This window comes from Antechinus flavipes, chromosome 3 (genome assembly GCF_016432865.1).
Source record: "Antechinus flavipes isolate AdamAnt ecotype Samford, QLD, Australia chromosome 3, AdamAnt_v2, whole genome shotgun sequence".
NCBI classification, from domain to species: Eukaryota; Metazoa; Chordata; class Mammalia; order Dasyuromorphia; family Dasyuridae; genus Antechinus; species Antechinus flavipes.
In genome coordinates this window covers 600,021,484-600,042,357 of record NC_067400.1, presented here as the reverse complement: position 1 = coordinate 600,042,357, position 20,874 = coordinate 600,021,484, and the positions used below count along the sequence as shown (strand labels likewise).

The window sequence follows — 20,874 nt, the reverse complement described above, 5'->3', positions numbered from 1 at the left end:
TTCCACTCCAGAATGGCACAAAAAAATCAGCCACAAAATTACCCACGGGTAATAGCAAAGGAAGTTCTTGTCTTAAGAAAAGTGAGTACCAGAGTGACCCCAGATGGGGACAGGACTGTGTCCAGAGGTAGCAAGAGCAAAGAATTCTTCCTGAGAAAGTCCTGGGTGGTCAGAAAGCCCCAACTTAGGAAATCCTAGCAACACTCAGATCCTTAAGGGTGCTGAGGTCTCTGCCACTCTATCTTGAGACTTCAGAATGAGAGACAAACATCCATAAGTGCCCATGGGAACCAGGGTAAGACTCCACACTCAGAAACACAATTGGGAGCAGACACTGGCCTGGCACAAAGCCCCAATTCAGGAACCAAAGCTGGAGATATGAGTAAATCAGAGAAAACATCAATGAGAATCAAAATGTATTGTGATTCTAACTCCATAATAATTGCAAAGAGAAACTCAAAAGAAAAGACAGATTTCCCATAAGGACTACATGAACATCTAGAAAAAAATAAAGCAAGAGACTAAAAAATGAAATAAAAGCTTTTGAGGAAAGAATTAGGAGGATAAGCTGCTTAGAAAAGAAAGTGGTAAATCTTACCCAAGTAACAGGCAAACTATATTTGACTCAAAAGAAATCACTGATTCCTTAAAATAAGACATCTTAAAACCAAAAGACTGAAAAAAATAAAAGAAAATGCAAGCTATCTGATAGTAAAAACTGACTGGAAAACAGGTCAAAGAGAGGTAATTTCAGAAGCACTGGAAGGGACCAAAATGTCTGTTTTTGTCTCCCCAGCACTCAGCAAAGTACACTGGCACAGAGTTGGTGTCTAATAAATGTTTACTGATTCTGACTCTAATTTTGGTTTTGAAAAGCATTTTTTTTTTTTTTAAGCCTGGGCACTCTAAGTTGAGAAATCATAAATGAATACAGTCCAGAGTTATTAAAACCAGAAGGAATACAATGATGACCTCTTGAAAAGCACCCCAAAAGGAAAAGTTCCAGAAATGTCACAGGCCAAATCCAAAGCTCCCACATCAAAGAAAAAATGCTGCATAAGTCCAGAAAAAAGCAGTTTAAAAATGAAGGAGCCCACAGTCTAGCTCACACAAGACATAGTTGCTTCAATTAAGAATGGGATTTTGGAATGCAATATTCTAAAAGGCAAAGGAGACAAGCTTACAACCAAGAATAACTTTTCCTATAAATGGAGGAAAATCTTAGAAGGAAAAATTGCACTTTAATGGAACATATAACTTTTGAGCATTTCTGTTGAAAAGACCAGAGCTGAGTAGGTCCTCTGAAATACAAATATAAGTATTCAGAAAAAGCCAGACAGAAAGAGATTTATAAGTGCAACTGCAAGGGGCTGAGATTGAAATGAACAAGTATCCTTGCAGAACCCTAATGTCCTCAAAGGATAGTAAGGAAGTTAGTAGCTAAGTGTATCAGTATAGTTGGGGTATTTGTGTGGGGTGGGAAGGGACTGATATTCTGTTCTGACCATTTTAAGAGGGGGAAGAGAAAGAGAGAGCAAACTGAGTTATATCAGTGCAGCAAGCAGCAAGTGATATTTCTTATATTTGGGTGCAAGGGAATTGCTGTTATTTATCCTTCATTCTTGAAGATGACCACAACATCTGGGAGGAGATGCCATGACCTGCAAATAAATTGGATCTGAGGCAGGAAGTGCTGTGCAAGGTCACCAGCCTTTTTCCTCCATAGCCATCTGGGACTAATGGCAAGATATAGATCAGAATGACTGGAGATGGCCCTGGATGCAGTGGGAGAATTGGGCCTTTTTAAACTAAGGTTTTTATCAGGTTTCAGTATGATGAGGAAACTATCCATTCAGTGATTAAGGTTAGGCAAGAAAGGAATATGGAATGGCCTTTTTTTACCTAGTCCCAAAAAAATCAATGTTGGGGGGAAGACCCTTCGGGTTTCTGGTCAGAACAGAAACAATTTTTATTTACATTCACTCAGAAACAATCAAAGCCCAAACAAAGATCTAGTGGGGCTTGGCCTGGGACGTTTTGTTGGCCAGTCAACGAAACCCTGAGAACATGGGAAATAGGAATAAGGAGGGTGGAACGCAAACATACAGATAGTTTGGTATAGAAATACATCAAACTTAAGAAAAAAGAAAATAATTAAAATTTAAGGGAGTATATTAGGGGCTTCTTGGACAAATGAGGAACACCTGAAATTAACTGTGGTGCACAATGATGGTATAAGAAGACATAAAATGATTCAAAGGGCAGTTGCCAATCAACAAGGAATGAAGTAGGAAGAACCAGGAGATCAATTGATATAAGGATAACTATAAACACTGTTTACATTGTTTTACAATATAAGCACTGAAAACACAAACAACCCAAGGATTTAAGAATTTCTATCTAAGCAAGGACCAACCAAGTGATCCACAACAGAGGCCCTTAATGAGACAGGATGAATACAAAGTGGATTGACACTTTGGGACATGGCCACTGTGTGGATCTGTTCTGCTTGACTAGGATTATTTGTCACAAGGCTTCTTTCCTTCCTCCCACATCCCTCTCTTCCTTTCTTTCTCTCAGCTATTTGGGCAGAGGAGATTGGGGAAACAGGGAAAAAAAGAGTTGCAATAGTTGCTGTTCAAATAGATGCCTCAAAAAAAAAAAAAAAAAAAAAAAGGATCTCAGAAATAGTTTTTTTAACTGGACAGAACTGAAGAGAAGCAAGTACTGTTTAGGAGGAAGCACAGCAAGCAGATCAGTTTTGAATGTAAGATATAGAATTTACTTCTTTAAAAAAGCAAGTAGTATGAAATGGAGACATGGTTTAAAAAAAACCCTCTTTTTTGTGTTGTCCTGTGTATGGAAATGTTCTTTTTTATATTTAAGTTCAGAATAAAAGAAAAAGAAAAAGAAATTCAAGAACCTTGGGGTTTATTCTGCCCCCGACCCCCATCCCCTCCAATTCTAAATGGTCACACACCTCCTTTGGGAGCCAAGACTCTGCTCATCCTACATCAAAGGGCCTCTGGTACCACAGAGTACTTGGAGAGTCACGTGGCAATGTGGCTGATGAGGTCAGGGAAAAGATTGGATAGTGGGGAAGCTCCAGGGCTTCAGTACAGGATCTACCCTTAGCATTTATGAGAGGCAAAGGCTGGCCCTTCCTTTCCTCCGAGTGGCTCAAAACTGCTTCTCTGCGTTTGCTCCCATCAGGGACTCTGCTTTAAAGACAGTAACTCGATGCCACCCCCTGCACATCCCAGACGGAATTTTTAAAGGAAGAATTCCCCCTCACTCCCTGACCCCAGGGCCCATGGAGCCCCCGGGCATGGGATACCTTGGGGTTGGTGCGCTGCTGAAGCCGCCTCTCCTCTCGCTCTCTCTGCAACCGCTCAAACTCTTCTCTGATTTCAGCAGGTGTTCGCCTCCTCTCCACAATCTGTGGGAAACATTAAAGACCCAGACATTAAGTACCTGCCTCTTCCCCAGGAAATCCAAGCCGGCCTGCCCCTTCTACAAGCTTCCACTACCACCCCTAGGAAGCTTCAGGGAAACATTATAAATCTACCCACCCAAATTCAGATTCTGTGACCTTCTGCCTTAGGCTGGGCTGAAAGAAAGCGTGACATCAGGAAAAGAGCTCATGGGTCCTGACTTCCATTCTATATGCCCAACCATCTCCAAAGTAACAATTTTCTCCTCTCCCTCTAGGAAGAGTTCAGAATGAATGTCTTCCCTTGGTTGAGATTTCTCATAGTTAAAGAGTTATCAAATTGCTTGTCTTCCCAATGGGGAGGAACAAATTTGGAACTTGAAAAAAATCAAATAAATCAAATGATCTCTTCATGGTCATATAATTTAAACAACAAAAGAGAAGAAATGAGAGGTGTCCAAAGGTGGGCATCTTATCAAATCACATAAAAGAAACTGATCTTCCCCAGTCCTAGTGTTCCCATCTCCTTCAGCTTTAATCACTTTGTGCCTTTTTACTTGTTTGGTACAAGTTTCCTCCCCCAGAAAACTTAAGCTTCTTCTTCTTTTTTTAATTAAAGCTTTTTATTTACAAAGCATATGCATAAGTAATTTTTCCCATTGACCCTTGCTTAACCTTTTGTTCCAAATTTTCCCCTCTTTCCCCCCACGCCCTCCCTTAACTGGCAGGTAGTTCAATACATGTTAAATATGTTAAAATACATGTTAAATCCAACATATGTATACATATTTATGAAGTTATCTTGCTGCATAAGAAAGAAAAATCAGATCAAGGAAGAAAAAGAAAAACTGAGAAAGAAAACAAAATGCAAGCAAAGAACAACCAAGAGAATGAGAATGCTGTGTTGTGTTCCACACTCAGTTCCCACAGTTCTCTCTCTGGGCGTAGACGACTCTATCACTGAACAAGTGGAACTCGTTTGAATCATCTCAATGTTGAAGAGGGCCACATCCATTAGAACTGATCATGGTACAGTCTTGTTGTTGCCATGTGCAATGATCTCCTGGTCCTGCTCACTTCACTCAGCATCAGTTGGTGTAAATCTCTCCAGGCCTCTCTGAAATCATCCTGCTGATTGTTTCTTACAGAACAATAATATTCCATGGTATTCATATAGACTGTAAGCTTCTAAAGGCAAAGGACTGCCTCTGTGGTTTTTTTTTTAGTTCTGTATCCCCAATGCCCAGGATAATGCCACATATGGAGCAGAGTTAACAAATGTTCTTGGAAAATGACTGGGAATATTCATGGCTCATCGAACAGGTAGACTCTTCCCACTTAGCCTCAGCCCCTTTTGCTGAGATGGAGGTTCACAGGGCTGCTCATAACTAATCAATTGTGCTGATCCCTCCCCTTTTTTCTTTGTTTCTAAAAAATACTATCTTTTATGGAATGGCTTCTGGGGAGGCAAGAGGGATATAGAGAGAAACTGTGGTAACACACACACACACACACACACAGATAGAAATGAATATATCTGAAAAAACACAAATCCTCATTGAAGTCCTGGAGCACACCCATGCTAACACAAAGACAGATGGACATAGAGAGATGGGTTGCTTCAATTGTTACCTAGGGAACACGTTTTAAATGGCAAAATGAACCTATGTGATTGTCTTGACAGGCTTGTGACCTCACAAAATACACTATTTAGATTATATTTAATTGATGTCAGCAGCGATCCTCATCCTGCAGCCTGTTCAGCTCCAGGAACATGCATTCCTATTTATAGCAGCTTTACTCTCTGAGTAGCTTGATCTTAGACTGAAGGAGACCCAGGTGCCCTTTTTTCAGATTTACCATTATCTCCTCAGTCTCTTTTCTCTTTCCCTTCTCTGTAGGTTGGGGGTAAAAGGGCTGGTTTGGAGCCAGAGGTTCTGGTTCTAGCCCTGACGCTATCATTGTGCCACGAGTGTGGCCTTGGCCAGGTGGCTCACCTCTCCCTCAGCCTTTCTAACCACTCAGTCCTATTGTTTCTACCTTCATCTCACACGCTCTCCCTTCTCTCCTCTGCCCGGCCAAACTGGCCACGTCGCTAGCCTCCCCTCCATCTATCGTGACTCCCTGTTACCTTCCAGCATCATCTCCACACAATCTTGCCCCTACGGGCCTGGCACCTTCCTGCCAGCACTGCCCGTGCGCTCTTCCCCCTTCATGCTCTAAGTCCTTCCTATCCTTGAAGCCCTCCTCGGGCTTCCTGGCATCTCAGCTCAGAGCCCACTTCTGCCAGGCCTTCCCCCCCAGCCCTCATGCTAGCATCCTCACTTTGAGACAATCTCCCATCGATTCAGCATGGGGCTTGTATGCAGCTGTTGGCATGCGGTCTTCTCCATGAGCTCTGAAAACAAGAACTGGTTCTGCTTTTCTCTGCATTTAGCAGGGTGCTAGTTAGTAGATGTTTAATATAAGTTTGTGACTTGATAGTTTCCTGCTTGGCAAAAAAATGACCTTATAATCCTATAATCTTCAAAGGAAAAAATAAAAAAACGCTGAAACAAAAATAAACTGCTCATTTTCTTGGAAGGCAAGCAAAACCATCTCCAAATAATAACCTTCTGGGCAGGGCAGCAACTGCTTTCAGTGCCCTGATCTGGATCCCTGACCAAAGGATCTTTTTGGGCACAGAGAACAGGCATTTCCTGGGATCTGAGCAATTCCAGCCCCCAAGGCCCTGGGAGGCCCAGGAGTCTGACTGCTTGGTTTCACAAACGAGGAACTCCTATGTAAGGCCTATGGGTAGCAGGCTATTTTTCCTCTAGCAAAAAATATGATAGTCTAATGACGGTTCTAGGCTGCTAGACAAAAGGCAGAGGGAAGAACTTGCCCATCAGCTAGCCCCAGCACAAGCCAGGCACACTAGTCTAGGTGCGCACCAAACCTCTGAAGGTTCCAGGAAAACTTGGGGGTTAAAGTTTCTTATCTGTCAAAGAGCCCAGGGCCGGGCAAATGCCAGGCTCCAGGCTGTCAGAGAAGGGTAAGATTGGCTGTCAAGAACTTGAGCTACTTAACCTTTGTAGGCTTGGATTAATGGCTCTAAGTTCATTTTCCTCTGACACACTCCGTGATACCCTAAAGAGGAAAATGTTCTAAAGGTGTCAGTTCCTTTGAATCTGATCATTGTATTTTATACAAGGTACAAAACCCGGCACCTAGGCAGGGCTCAATGGAAGGTGAAAGTGGCTGTCTGGCTACCCGTCCACTGCCCTGAGAACACTCCACCTGGGCCTGGGAAGCCCTGAAGTCCAGACTCTGACCATTTATAACCTCTACAAGAATACACAACTCAGGGAGAACCTCAATGGGCTTTTTCATATGAGTCACTTATAGCTCTTCAAGTACTGGGTTCTTATAGATACATGGAGATAGGCTGAGGGAAAATACACAGCAACTGGTCACTGTAAATGTCACTGAGTAGCTGAATATAATATAAATTCAGTAGTTATTGATATAAACACTCAAAGAAAGTCTATGGGGAATGGTGGCGGTAGTGGAAGGGATAAAAGAGTTATGTTCTCTTAAATTATTCTATCTTTAGAAGTTATTCTAGTTACTACTGGACTAGATTGAAAGATATGGCAAGAAAGTATGACTAAGAAGAACTCAATTCGACACACAAAGCTTTCTCCTAATGAGGGAACTGGGAAAAGAAAACCTCCTCCCCAAATAAAAAGGCCCTAATTTTGAGGGAAAAACATCATATAAACAGATTAGTAAACATAAGATAATTCTAGGAGGGAAGGATCACTAATAACTAGGGAAAGGCTTCCCATGAGGAAATTGTAACTTGATTTGAGCCTTAAAGAAATTCCATTACGAAATGGATGGATGATTTCAGAAAAGCCTGGAGAGACTTACATGAACTGATACTGAGTGAAGTGAGTAAAAAACAAAGAGAACATTGTACACAGCAACAAGAAGATTATTAAGATCAATTCTGATGGACGTGGCTTTTTTCTTTTTCTTTTTTTTAAATTTTATTTAATAATTACTTTATATTGACAGAATCCATGCCAGGGTAATTTTTTTTACAATATTATGCCTTGCACTCGTTTCTGTTCCGATTTTTCCCCTCCCTCCCTCTCCCCCCTCCCCTAGATGGCAAACAGTTTTATATATGTTAGATATGTTGCAGTATATCCTAGATACAATATATGTTTGCAGAACCAAACAGTTCTCTTGTTGCACAGGGAGAATTGGATTCAGAAGGTAAAAATAACCCGGGAAGAAAAACAAAAATGCACATAGTTCACATTCATTTCCCAGTGTTCTTTCTTTGGGTGTAGCTGCTTCTGTCAGACGTGGCTTTTTTCAACAGTGAGGTGATTCAAGCCAATTCCAATAGACTTGGGATGGAGAGAGTCATCTGCACCCAGAGAGAGGACCATGAGAAATGAATGTGGATCACAATATAGCATTTTTACTTTTTTGTTGTTGTTTGCTTGCTCTTTGTTTTCTTTCTCACTTTTTTTCTCTTTTTGATTGGATTTTTCTTGTGCAGCAAGATAAATGTTGAAATATGTATAGAGGAACTGTACGTGTTTAATATATATTAGATTACTTGCCATCTAGGGGAGGAGGTGGGGTAAGGGAGAAAAATGTGTAACAAGGTTTTGCAAGGGTGAATGATGAAAATTATCTTTGCATACATTTTTAAAATAAAAAGCTATTAAAATTAAAAAAAAAGAACTCCAAGAATGGGATTCCAAGAGGCATAGATAAGGAGACTGGACATTCCTGGCATGGGGGCTAACCCAAAGACAAAGCCATAGAGGCCTTTGAGAGGAAGTGGAGGAATAGGCTCATCTAGTTGAAATGGGTGATGTAAAACAAGTTTAAAAGGGCTTTACATATCTAAGTGAGGAGTTTGTATGTTATCGTAAGGTAATAAAGAGTCAGGGAAGGTTCTTGAGGAAAGGAACACCGTGGTCAGATTCCTGCTCTTGAAAGACTGGAGAAATATGATTAAGCAAAGGCAGAGGCAGGGAGCAGAGTCTCTGAATGAAAATCTGATTGCAGAAGAGCTGAGAGAGGGTAAAAAGCCATGTTAATCTTCAGTCTGACCACGTGTCTGCTGGAGATGAGGCTCTGCAGCTTGTCAAAACCCCCTCTTGTTTCTTCTGGGCAGCTCAAAGCTGAGTTTCAGTCATTCAGGAAAAAGGACTGCTTCCACTTTCTGAACAGGTACCACAAAAGCATCACTAATTAAATTCCAGGTCCAAGATGACAAGATGGATGGAAGGAGCTGTTTTTGCAAATAGGGAATGGTAACATCTCAAGCTTATGGCAATCTGCCAGGGAATAGGAATTGTCTTAGAAGAAGAAAAAAGCATGAATTTCTCAAGAGGAGCAAGGGCTCAGTGTGCTGTGTAGCCTGAGAAATTCAAACTACATATGTGGAAAGCTTAGTTTTAATTATATGGAAATGATATTACTGAGCTATCAGATGCTGGAAGCTATTTCCAAATCGTGGCTGTGAAGTGCTTTGAGATCCTCAGATGAAAGGCATTTCAGATATTTAAGGTGTTAAGAGAACTCGGCATCCTTCACTGACTACCCATATGTTTATCCTAACAAATATGCAGTAAATGAATACCCCTCAGCAACTGGAAAAGTTTAATAGTGCTCAAAATACCGGCAACAGCATGAAGGGAATGCAGCTGCCTCCCTGGAGTGAAAACTATTACTGAAGTGGGACGGTCCTCATATTAAACAATTCATCCAGCTGTAGGAATTCCTTGAAGGAAGGTTGACGCCAGGCTCCATAAAATGAGCTTGAGTTCAGTGAGACTTTTCCTTTACAGTATAAATAATGGGTTCAATTTACCTATTGTATGTTAAGCTCTGATACATCTCAGAGCTAATACCTGGGGAGGGATCTTCCCGGACTCTTTGCTGAAGGCATTTTTATCTTGCAATGCAGGCACTGTCCCATGGTGTAGCATCAATATGAAACATAAAGCAAGCCAACTCTGATAGATGAGAACTTGACTGGGCTCTTTCTGCTTTGTCCTTAAAGAGATTTCATAATAAATATTTATCTGAAGGCTTATTCCAAGGTGCATTCACCACCTGTGACTTGGCCAATATTTTTACAGTCGTTACTGGGTGCATTTGTTATGATGAGATCATTCTGTTTCGGCACTAGGGAGGCCATGAAATATTTTGCCAGGAAAACCTTATCCCCATCACTCTAATTGGAAGTTTAGAGTAATGTTGTTTGGAATGAAAAACCTAACAATGAAAGTGGAGATACAAACCAGAGACCCAGTGTTCCCTGGGACCTGAATGGTACGGTGAAAAATCAGCCTATATTTTAAAAATGACATCTACTTGCAGTGGTATATTAGATATAAAGAATTTAATGAAGATGAGATTCTTTCCTCGTTCCCCTTAGAAGCTGATGAAGATGTGGGAATTTGGGGAGCATTTACAGCTGAAATTTTCTGTTAAAATGACTAAGACTTAACTCTTACCTGAACTAAAGTAATCCTGCCTAAAGCACTGCTGGTTCTTATTAAGCAGTGGTGGAAATGGGGCAGGAGGAAATTTTTCTTTACTCTCCATTTCTCCCCTCCCTTTGTCAGGATATATGATGACAACTCTCCTGTCCTTACAAGAATGGGGCACATATGGCCACCAAAAAGGTGGGGGCCGGGAGGGAGAAAGAGAAATACATTAAGCAGCCATATACCAAAAAACCTACATGACATTGAAAAAGTCTGTCTCTAACAGCTTATTTTGAATATTTATCTTCCTATTGACTTCTACTCAGGTTTTGCCAACTCCCCAAACTCCATTTATGAATGAAAGAAGGTATCAGATAGCCATTTAATGAATGCTGGACATATACAGATTTTTAAAAACTCCTAATCAATCTTAAAAATGCATGTAATTTTTCTTACCTCCCATCCTTCCATTTCCAGTCCTTTTCTCCCATATATATCATAGATGGCCCTGGTTTGAGGGTCACTGAGAACTGCAAATTAAAAGGCACATGTTTACAAAGTGCAAGATTTCTCTTCTGTAAATTCCCAGAGGTGATTTCCCCACACAAATCTATCACATGTTTATAGTGGGTATCCTTATGGGTGGCTCTAATTGACTAATGGAGTCAGTTTTTATCAGGGCTGAAGAAGCTTCCTGGGTGGCAGCCCCAAGGTGGGGAAAATGCATTAGTTCTATCAAACCACCAGGAGAAAGAGTTTTACTTTTTTATATCTATTTGGCTATACCAAAGATATAAAAAAGTTAATGAAACTTCTAAAGAAACCTCAATTATAATGCTAATAGCTGGCTCAGCCAAAGAGCTTTAACATTTGCAAAGCCCTTGAAAATCTGGGGAGCCACAGTAACTCTTGAGAGATGGGCATTACAGCTCCAATGATGACCATTTTAGAATTGGGGAAACTGAGGCTGAGAGAGGCAATCTGCCCAGGGCACAAAGCTACCAAGTGTCAGGTCTCCCATGAGGCCATGAGGGTGCCCCGATGCCTGTTTGAACTGAAGACAGGGACTGCAGCCAACTTGCAACTGTTATGGTAATTTTCTCCTTGAGCAGCCCTTTGGAGCATCTTAAGCAGTCCATGTTTTTCTGTAGCATTAGCACTTATTTGTAAATAATTTTGTCAGTCAGGCAAAGCACTTGTCACAACAGTGCCAGCTGTGTCTGCTATGTAACGTAACATAAGAGAAAACAGGCTGTTCTCGAGAAGAATGAGAGCCAGTGAAAGAGGTCAGGACAGTGAGCCTTAGGTGCAGAGGCAGAAGGCTGGAGCCCAACCCCACCTTGGCCACTTACTGTCAGGGGCCCCCTTCTTTCTGGGCCTCAGTTTTCTAATTTGTAAAATGAGAGGAAGGGAGTGAAATGATCTCTCAAGTTCTTCCTCATTCTAAACTTAGGATCCCATGAAAGATGAGCATTCCCTTAAAGAACACAACTGCCCAAAGTCAGATCAAAATCCAGTTTGGCCACCACTGACCCAGGACACCCGGGCCCTTCCTTCCCACCATGCCCCAACACCAAGGTCTCTACACAAGACCTTGACTTTTTTTTGCAGACCACTCCATATATTTTAAGGCCTAATTAAAAAAAGGAACATGCAAATGATTCTGCTCATGTTGAAATCTAATATGGAGGAAAGAAATGCTGACCATTCAAAACCCTCAGCACCGAACTTCTTTAGCTAATCTCTGGGATTTAATAAGGAATCATTTATTCACAATTTTGCTTTTGTCTCCCTTTAGGCTAAACCACTGGGTGCCAGGCTTGCTGCTGCAGCACTTTTCTAAGAGCCAGTCGGGCTTTGCTGTTAACTCTCTTATGTTTCAGTTACTCCTCCCAAATTTCCAAAATGCTGCACACAAACTATATCAATAATTCAGACAACTGTAAAATTAATTCAGCCACACAGATAACAGAATGTAATCACAGGAAGGCAGTTTCAATCAAGCCCTTCCTATAAATGGATTCTAAACATCTGCCTCTGACTGGAGAGTTAAGTCTGATAAGATTACATTGTCTTGGCGATGCAAATACATCACTCACCACTGCCTGACTTTCATTGGTCATTAAAATCTACTTTTTAGACAAAATTATAAACTGAGATACAAGATATGTTTTTATTTGTACAATGAAAAGTCTCTATTTCATAGACTAACATGTCCTCTCGTTTTTAGCCTGTCTAATTATGGGAGAATGGCTCTCACAATTCACTAAATGTATTCCTGGCATGAGTTACTGCCAATTTGCTCCGGATAAATTCTAAATCCAAGCATAATACTTCACCACAAGAAAACTCAGCACAACAAACATTTTGTGACATAAATCATATATAAGGACAAAAGCCTTTGGCTTGCTAGCATTCTCATTCTTAGGACTGAATTTTCTCAACATCATCAAGTTCCCCATGTTCCAGGAGGCCTTTCCTCCCCCAGAAGCTATGGAACTCGAAAGGTCAAGGTCAACTTTAGATTCTCTTTTAGAAGACCAACTCATCCCTTCACTTGCCAGCCTAGATAGTTCTGGTCTGAGTGTTTCCCTCTGGAAGAAAACTGTAGTAAACAATTTAAAAGCAGCTGATTCCCCCTACAATTCAAAACCTGGCCTCTTACTCAGCTTGTGCACTTATTTTCCACTTATTGGGCACATATTGATTTCCAAAGCAAAATATTGCATTTTCAAAGACTCAGTCAGTCACGAGAAGGCATGAAGCAACCACCACCTTCAAACACCACCAAGGACCCTCGTCCTCCACGCTCTTCAGTGAAAGCATTATGAAAATCCAATATCTGCTACCGGGGCAGCTTTAACACAACCAAGACCCCGACTGACCTTCATAAGCCTGGTGGACAAGGTTAAACAGTTGCTCGGCTTGTGATTTGAGCTCTGGGTCTCGGTGCTTGTCTGGATGGTAAAGCATGCACAGCCGCCGGTAGGCAGCTTTTAACTCTTCAGAAGAGGCCTATGGAAAGAAAAGAAATTCAATTAGAGGACGATCAATGCTATTTAAACATTATCATCATCAGAATCAGCCCCGAAATGGGAACCTGTCAGCCGCTCCCCAGCACATTTAGCTCTTCTAAATATGGTGTATAATGAAGTTAGGCTTTATTACCGTAATAAGGCTTTTTGCACAGGTTAATAACGTGATCAATTATGTACATCAATAGTGACTGCATCTTGATGGGATGCATGGTTATAGGGGAGAAGGGAAAGAAATTCCTGTCTCTGCACTGGTTCAATCTGCTCTGAGTCTGAAGGGAAAACGACAGAGATCGGTTTCCGCTGTATCTTAAGTTAGATGAAGGAAGGCAAGCCAATATGCCCCCAATACCGGGCTGTACTGGCAGAGGAAAAAAACCCCAAAACAAACAACTGCCTATCCTTAGGCAGAAATGCCATGCTTTTAATCCGAGTTCTGGCACTGAGAACCTCTGTGAATTTTAATCCCCAAACATCGACAATGAAGGGAATTATAAAACTAACATCCGTCCCTAAGTCTCCCCTTAGGAGAACTCGCCAGGCATGATTTCCCCTTCATTCTATCTCCCCAACAAGACCCCTTCTGCTCTCAGCCCTTTGGAGGACAAGCTAAGGTTTCCTTATCGCCTGTACCACTATGGGGGCTGATGCCGTGACATGCAAGTGAACTGGGATGAAGTGAGGGAGGGCTGCGCAAGGTCCCCAGCCTCACGTTCTCCTCCAGAGCCCCCTGGGCCTGATGCCAGAGAGAGATCAGGACGCCTGCTTCTGAAGCAGCCCTAGGGAAAAGGCGGGACGCCACCCCTGGGCAGAGTGCCCTGCTCACTGAGCCCCATTTCCAAAGGAAACATTTTAAATAACATGAAACATGAACTCTTCTGAAACCAGAAGAGGAGAGGAGAGCAGCAGCCCTCCCCTGTTTCTGTCCCAAGACCCGGCCCATCAAACCTCTGGCCCCAAGAGGGCTGCAGTCGCTGCAGGTTTTAGGATCCAGGGGCAGCCTGGACTACTCAGATCTGCCTGGTGGTGCCCTGGGGCCTTGGCAACAGGGCGCATTCATGGGGAGCAGCAGTCCCGCCCCCCACTGCAGCTCCACAGTCGTGATGGCAGAAGCGCATTTCTGGGCCCCTGACAGCAGGTGACAGAATGTCAGGCCTGGGCAAGGGGAGGGCGCCTGGCATTGTGTCAGTATTCTGGGCACGGCCTGTACCCTGGGGCCAGGAGGTCCTAGAGAACAGCTCTAAAAGCAGAAACCAAACTCAGGAGACGGAGAACAAATGCAAGGATAGCCTATCAGAGAAACATTTACTTCAGATTTTCTCGGTGATGTTCTTTCCTTTTGCTCTGCTTGTTCTTATACATGTGGACACCTGAGTGCTGGGTGGCTCACCAGACAAGAGTGCTAGGCCCAGAGTCAGAAGACCTGAATTCAAATTTGACCTCCCACATTTCCCAACTGTTTAAGGCAAACTGCTTAATCTCTGCCTCAATCCACTGGAGAAGAAAGTGGCAAACCACTCCTGTGTCTTTGCCAAGAAAAGCCATAGACTATTTGGTTCACAGACTCATGAAGACTCGAAGACCATCGTACAACTTCTCAACAGAAATTAAAATGCAATTTATAGCCATAATTTCTCTTTTCCCATCCCTACTTAAGATAGGGCAATAAACTAGGGCATAGACAGCTGGACCCGGAGTTGGAAACTCCTCTTCCTGAGTTCAAATATTAGCCAGGTGACCCTGGGCAAGTCACTTCACCCTGTTTGCCTCAGTTTCCTCCTCTGTCAAATGAGCTAAAGAAAAAGGCAAACTACTCCAGCATCTTTGCCAAGGAAAGAGGCAGATGTGACTAAAAGAATCCTCCAAACAACAACCACCAAAGAGTATAGATTAAGTTAGAAGTGAACTAAGAAGTCAAGCCCAATCCTCTCTTTGTACAGATCAAGAAACTGAGATCCAGAGAAGGTCATTTGCCCAAAGTGACATAGTTGGCAGGAAGGTAGAACTGAATCCAAGTCTACCAGCCCTACTACCCAGAGAGTAATTAAGGTGACAAAGTGGTCAGCAGCAAATCCAGGATGAACCCAGGGTCTTCGATTCAGATGATTTAAAAAAACTTATTTTAATTTAATTAATGTTTATTATTTGACTGAAATAAAATAATTTGTGTAAAGTGCTTTACAAGTCTTAAAAACAGCAAATAAAGTCAATTATTACTGTTCTAGATCCCACATTCTTTCCACTGGTAATACAATGCCTTGCTTCTCAATCCTCCCACTCCCTCAAAAAGAAAATTTAAAGTAATTTTGATATGTTTTGAGAAAAATTTCTAGGATGAAAATTTCTAAATATTTTCATAGGGGTGAGTCTATTTAAACATTGGAAAAATAGAAATTTTATGTAATCTTAAAATTTCTGTGGCAACTTTGGATGGAGAATTTCAAAATAAGGCAATGAAGAGCATCAGTGGGAAGGGTCACTTTTAGGGTCACTCACATTCTTAAATCAGAAATTATTGATAAATTTTAGGGTGCACAGCTTGAGCAAAAGTGATTCTATTTTCTCTCCTGTGATATCTTGAGGTATGAGGTCCTCCCCTTAGTGGTTGACTTGTATTACAGTCAATGTACAGCAGAATGTAAGCTCCTTAAGGGCTTATCCCACCCATTTCCAAAGTCTATAGCAAAGTGCCTAGCACATGGTGGGTACTTTCTAAATGTTGGATGGACCTTGTTCTATATTAAACCATGATTTTCAAAGGCTCTTTCCCTGTACAATAAATAAAAGCATTAAGTGTCATGGGTGCTCTTCTTTCTAACTTCAAGAATTAATCTAAACTGTGCCCATACTAATTTCCCAATATTCCCTCCATCTTCATCCTGTTCTGAACTTTTTTCCTTTTGGGAGTGGGGTCAAACTATCATTTCATATGGCTTGTAGAAGCCTTTCCATCTTCCACCCAAAGAGGCAAGCAATTTCTCAATAACTGAATTTTAGGAAGTCACTTGGGGGTAGCTGAAAGTTGAGTCAGTCAGGCACAAAACCAATATTTGTCAGAGGTTGGTTGTGACCCCAGGTCTTCCTGATTCTATTCAATGCACCATTCTACTTCTCTGCTGCCCCAAAGTCTATAATATAGGGCCTGGATTTATAATCTGGGAATTATCTATTCTGGGTCAATCTCCTATGTTATTTATTCTCTGATGTCTTCAATCATTAATTTCTTTTTTGTCATTCAATCTTCTCTACAGGCATACCTTGTTTTATTGTGTTTAACTTTATTATTTTGCATTTCACAGATGTTATTTTTCACAAATTGAAGATTTGTGGCAAACCTGTATCAAGTAAGTCCATTAATGTCATTTTTCCAACCCTATGAGCTCACATGTTTGTGTTTGTGTCACATCTTGGTAATTCTCATGATATTTCATCACTATTATATTTGTGATATTACTATTACAAATTATTTTGGGTCTCCACAAATAGTGTGTTCTGACTTCTCCATCAACTGCTTATTCCCCTATCTTTCTTCCTTTTGAGATACAACAATATTGAAATTAGGCCATTTAATAACGTTACAATGGCCTTTAAATGTTCAAGTGAAAAGAAGAGTCAATCAGTTTGTACTTTCTTGTCTTATTTTAAAAAATTGCCAGAGAGCCCTTTAACCTTCAGTAGTCACTACCTTGAGATATCAGTAGTCATATTGAGGAAAGACCTTCCACCAGCAAGAAGATTACAACTTGCTGAAAACTCAGGTGAAGCTTAGTTTTTATTAGTAGTAGTAGTAATTTTTTTTTTTTTTTTAGCAATAAAGAATTTTTAAATTAATGCATATACTTTTTGAAGACATAATATAATTACAAACTTAACAGATTATAGAAAAGTGTGAACATAACTTTTATATGCACTAGGAAACCCCAAAATTTGTGTGACTCACATTACTGCAGTGGTCTGTGACCAAATCCACTATATCTCAGGGTATTCCTATATGCAGTATAGCCTGTCATGGTGATGAGTTTTAATAGTCTCCTCTCCAAACTTCAAATCACCCTGTTTTCCTTCTTAATCTTAGTTCCATATCTCCCAATATCTTTTATTACTGATTTAAATAATAATTTGTAAATCATTTACTACATGCTTATTGATGTTTACTAAAATACAGGTAAATTCTGTTTGTTTTAATGAATTATTATTTCTTTTTTTTTTTTTTAAATTTAATTTTATTTAATAATAACTTTGTATTGACAGAATCCATGCCAGGATAATTTTTACACAGCATTATCCCTTGCAATCACTTATGTTTTGCTTTTTCCCCTCCCTCCCCCCCCCCCCCAATATGGCAAGCAGTCCTATATATGTTAAATATGTTGCAGTATATCCTAGATACAATACATATTTGCAGAACCGAACAGTTCTCCCGCTGCACAGGGAGAATTGGAATGAATTATTATTTCAAATGTGTATATTGATCAAGTTGTCTTCACCAGCTTACTAATCTGGTAAAAAAAAACAAAAAAAACAAAAAAACCTGACTCTACCTTAAAAGCTATTCAAAATCATTTGTTGTTTCCCAGATTATGATTTTTCTTTACTTTCTTACATGTAGGCAACGAACAAAAGATTAGCTGGACTTGCATGGCTCTATGGAGTATTAGAGTATCCAGCCATTTCTTGGTTATTAAAATTAAACTAGATAAAATGGGAGTGGGATATGCAGTTCTACAATGACCTTCTTTAATCAAATTAATAAATGGCTTAATGTGCTATTGATTAAGTAATGGAAATGAGAAGTTTCATTTTTCATAAGTATCATATTCAATAAAATGTTAGATTGGGTCTTTCATCATAACTGAATAGCTAAGGTCATTGGTTCAATATTTCATAAATGATAACCTCTCTCACTATCGTAAAAATACTGACAACATTTCAAAATGTAATGAGATACATAAGTCACTAATAATGAAGTTTTAAGTTATAGTCTTTTTTCTAAAATTCTGTAACAAAATTAAGAGGTGCATCATTCTCTATTTAACAATTGAAAAGTTTCACCATCACCTTCAATCACTCTGTTAATATTTTCTCCTAGAAAATAAATCTATTATAAATTAAGCCTTTATATGCGATAAAATTACCAGAGAATGAGTCCTCTGTGACATGACTGTAAAGTTTAGTAACCTACTATAATATAACTTTTAGGTCAGGTATTATGGAAGGCTAAATAAAAGAAACTTCCATTGTAAAAGTCTGGAAAGAATAGTCTTTGGTATTAGCTCTAGCTTATATAAATGTAGACAAGCTATGGTTTAAAGAAGTGGAAAATCTTGTGTTTAGTCCCTAAAGCAGGTTAGTTCCATTTGCTCTCCTGAAGCAAATAATCAACCATCACAAGTTGCCACCCTTTCACCTAGATAAAACTATGGCTGAAGGAGACTGATAAATTGGACAGTACCTAGAAGCAAGCAACCAAGCAAATGAGGGGGTTTTGAGTTTTTATGCCATGAGGAGCTGTTCAAGTATCTGAAGAGTAATCTCTTGAGAGGGAGATGAGACAGAAGAATCAGCAATAATGGGAGTAAATTGCAGAGGCACATTCCTGCCAGACTTATGGTAAAACTTTCTAACAGTAAGAGCTGTCCCAAAGGGGAATGGGTTGCCTCAGGAGGAGGAAGGGATTCCCTCTTATTAGAGATCTTCCTCCAGCTTCTGGAGGCTGGTCATTGGTCAGGTAGATTATAATGAGAATTCTCTTTCAGGTATGAGTTGATCTAGACAAATGCCAAAGTCTCTTCTAGCTCTAAAATTCTGAGATTCTGAGATTCCATACATCTGGTAAGGAAACAGCTTAGCTCTGGAATTAATGTGCTAGGAAGAAGCCTTTATTGAAAGCTAAGGAAAGACAGTCCTGCTAAGCTTCTCTCTTCATTAACTGTTATACAAAGTTAATTTGTGCAAGAGAAAACAGGAGTGGCAAGCTTTTTCATATCAGAGCCACGAAATCTCTAGTTCAAAACTATTTAGACTCAATACCATATGATATGGTATGCCATATAATCATAACATTTAACACTTAAAATTCATAATAGGCCCAGTACAGCCTCCACTTTTATGTGTTTAAGGCATGTAATTTCAAACTCAAACTTTAAAACTGCATTTCCATGATTGTATTTTAGCAACCAAGCTCCAACAAACCACATTCTATTGAATATTGGGAAGTTTGCCTAATGACTGCCATTGCAGATTCATCACTGCCCATATGCTCGACGCTAATCTGATTTTTAAAACTGCTTCAGCTAATAAAAATCTTTTTTTTTTTTTTTTTGGTGATGCACAGGGCTCATACGTTTTAATGAAAAAGAGCAGATTTTATAGCTAGTTAACATAAACAAAGCGCTGCTGCTTTTGATATTGAGCAAAGACTGATTTCTAGTGAGAAAAGTCGTTTCGTGGTAACTGACAGAGTCTACTACATTTGTCATTTGGGGGGACTAAAAATATAGCAATTGCTTTGGACTTAGCAACACCCCTCCACTTACTGAATTCTAAACAAGGGCTGATTTCATAACAGAATAAAAGTGCATAGCAATCACCATCAGGATGATGTAGGTTCCTATATTATTGCAGTTTTATTTTTTTTCCTTATTGATATAATACAGTTTTTCTCATGGTCATCTGGAACAGCTTTTAAGAAGTCCAGGAAGAACTCAACACAAACAGGTCATCTCTAAATGCTAAGAAACACCTGGATGTACTGAAAGTCTTCTACTTTTCAGCAGAGCAGCATAGTGGAGTTGAGGCAAGCTGAGGAAACTGCAGTGATGGATCTAACACAAGATTTAATTTTGTCATACCTGCCCTGGCAAGGAAAAGTTAGAAGTGCCTTAAAAAAAGAGCTGGCCTATATTTAAAACATACAAATTTGATTGCACTTCATTTAAAAAAATACACAGGAAAGCTGCCCAAACTATCATGATCCTGTGGCTTAAACAACAGAAACAAATTCATTTCTACTAACACCACCATTGGTATTAGCACACAAGAAAGTAAAAAGCATTCTTCCTTTGAATTAGGGACACATCAACAGATAATGAATGTCTGCCAAAAGAAAATAAGGTCAAAGTTAGGAGAGGAAAAGCTACTCTTTTCATCTTTTAGCAAGGGAAATGAAACTTTGGTTCAAGTCTATACACAAAATCTTCATTTATCTTGGGGTCCCAATATGAAGATCAGGATTTACACAAAAAATAAATGAAATAATAGTTATAAATGTTTTACAAAAGGATGATTTTTAACATTCCTTAGTCAAAAGCAGAGATAAATGCAAAGTCTTATATTTGGATTAAAACATTAAATTCCATAAACACAAGTTGGGAGTGTTGGGACTAAGACTGCCACTGAAAAATGTATAATCTCTAAAAGTCTGTGATTCTGTGAGGGTCTGCTCTAAGGAAAAGCAATGGAAGTATTAAGAGGTAAATATGAGAGATATTTTGAAGGAAGATATCAAAGGACTTGGACTGACTGGATATGTGAAATAGTATTTGATACAGTGTGAGGTAATTAACATATTGATTGCTTGAGGATGACTTAAAGATGTCTCTAAGTTTTCAAGCCTCAGAAAGAAGAGTGGTGTCCACTGACAGAAAAAACTGGAAGAGACTAGACTGAAAGAGTGTAAATTGGATAAGCTGACTGAAATAAGAATGAAGCATCAAGGTAGAGATATCCTGGGGACTGCTGGAACTGCAGGGCTGGGACTAAGATATGATACTGAGACCAGAGATATTGCTATAAATTCGTTTGTATAGTTATATTATTAGTAACGCTGAGATATGAAATACATTTTGACCTCTATAATTCTCAATCATTAATACCAATGGAGTCCTCCTGCTATTTATGA

The 20,874-nt window shown here is 39.9% G+C and overlaps 1 protein-coding gene across 2 annotated transcripts in view; it reads right to left on the bottom strand.

Moving 5' to 3' along the window:
- Nucleotides 1–20,874, bottom strand: part of DNAJC11 (DnaJ heat shock protein family (Hsp40) member C11) — a 62,143-nt gene that overhangs the window by 30,164 nt on the left and 11,105 nt on the right. Inside the window, exons 1-4 of one of the 2 annotated variants that reach the window (XM_051988666.1) lie at nt 13,923–14,045; nt 12,825–12,954; nt 10,396–10,469; nt 3,338–3,439 (exon numbers count right to left, since the gene is read on the bottom strand). In XM_051988666.1, coding sequence (XP_051844626.1) covers nt 3,338–3,439; nt 10,396–10,469; nt 12,825–12,954; nt 13,923–14,030 — 414 coding nt within the window. In that variant the 5' untranslated portion in view covers nt 14,031–14,045. Of the gene's footprint in view, nt 1–3,337; nt 3,440–10,395; nt 10,470–12,824; nt 12,955–13,922; nt 14,046–20,874 lie in introns of those variants that run through there. The other variant, XM_051988667.1, reaches the window with a different exon arrangement.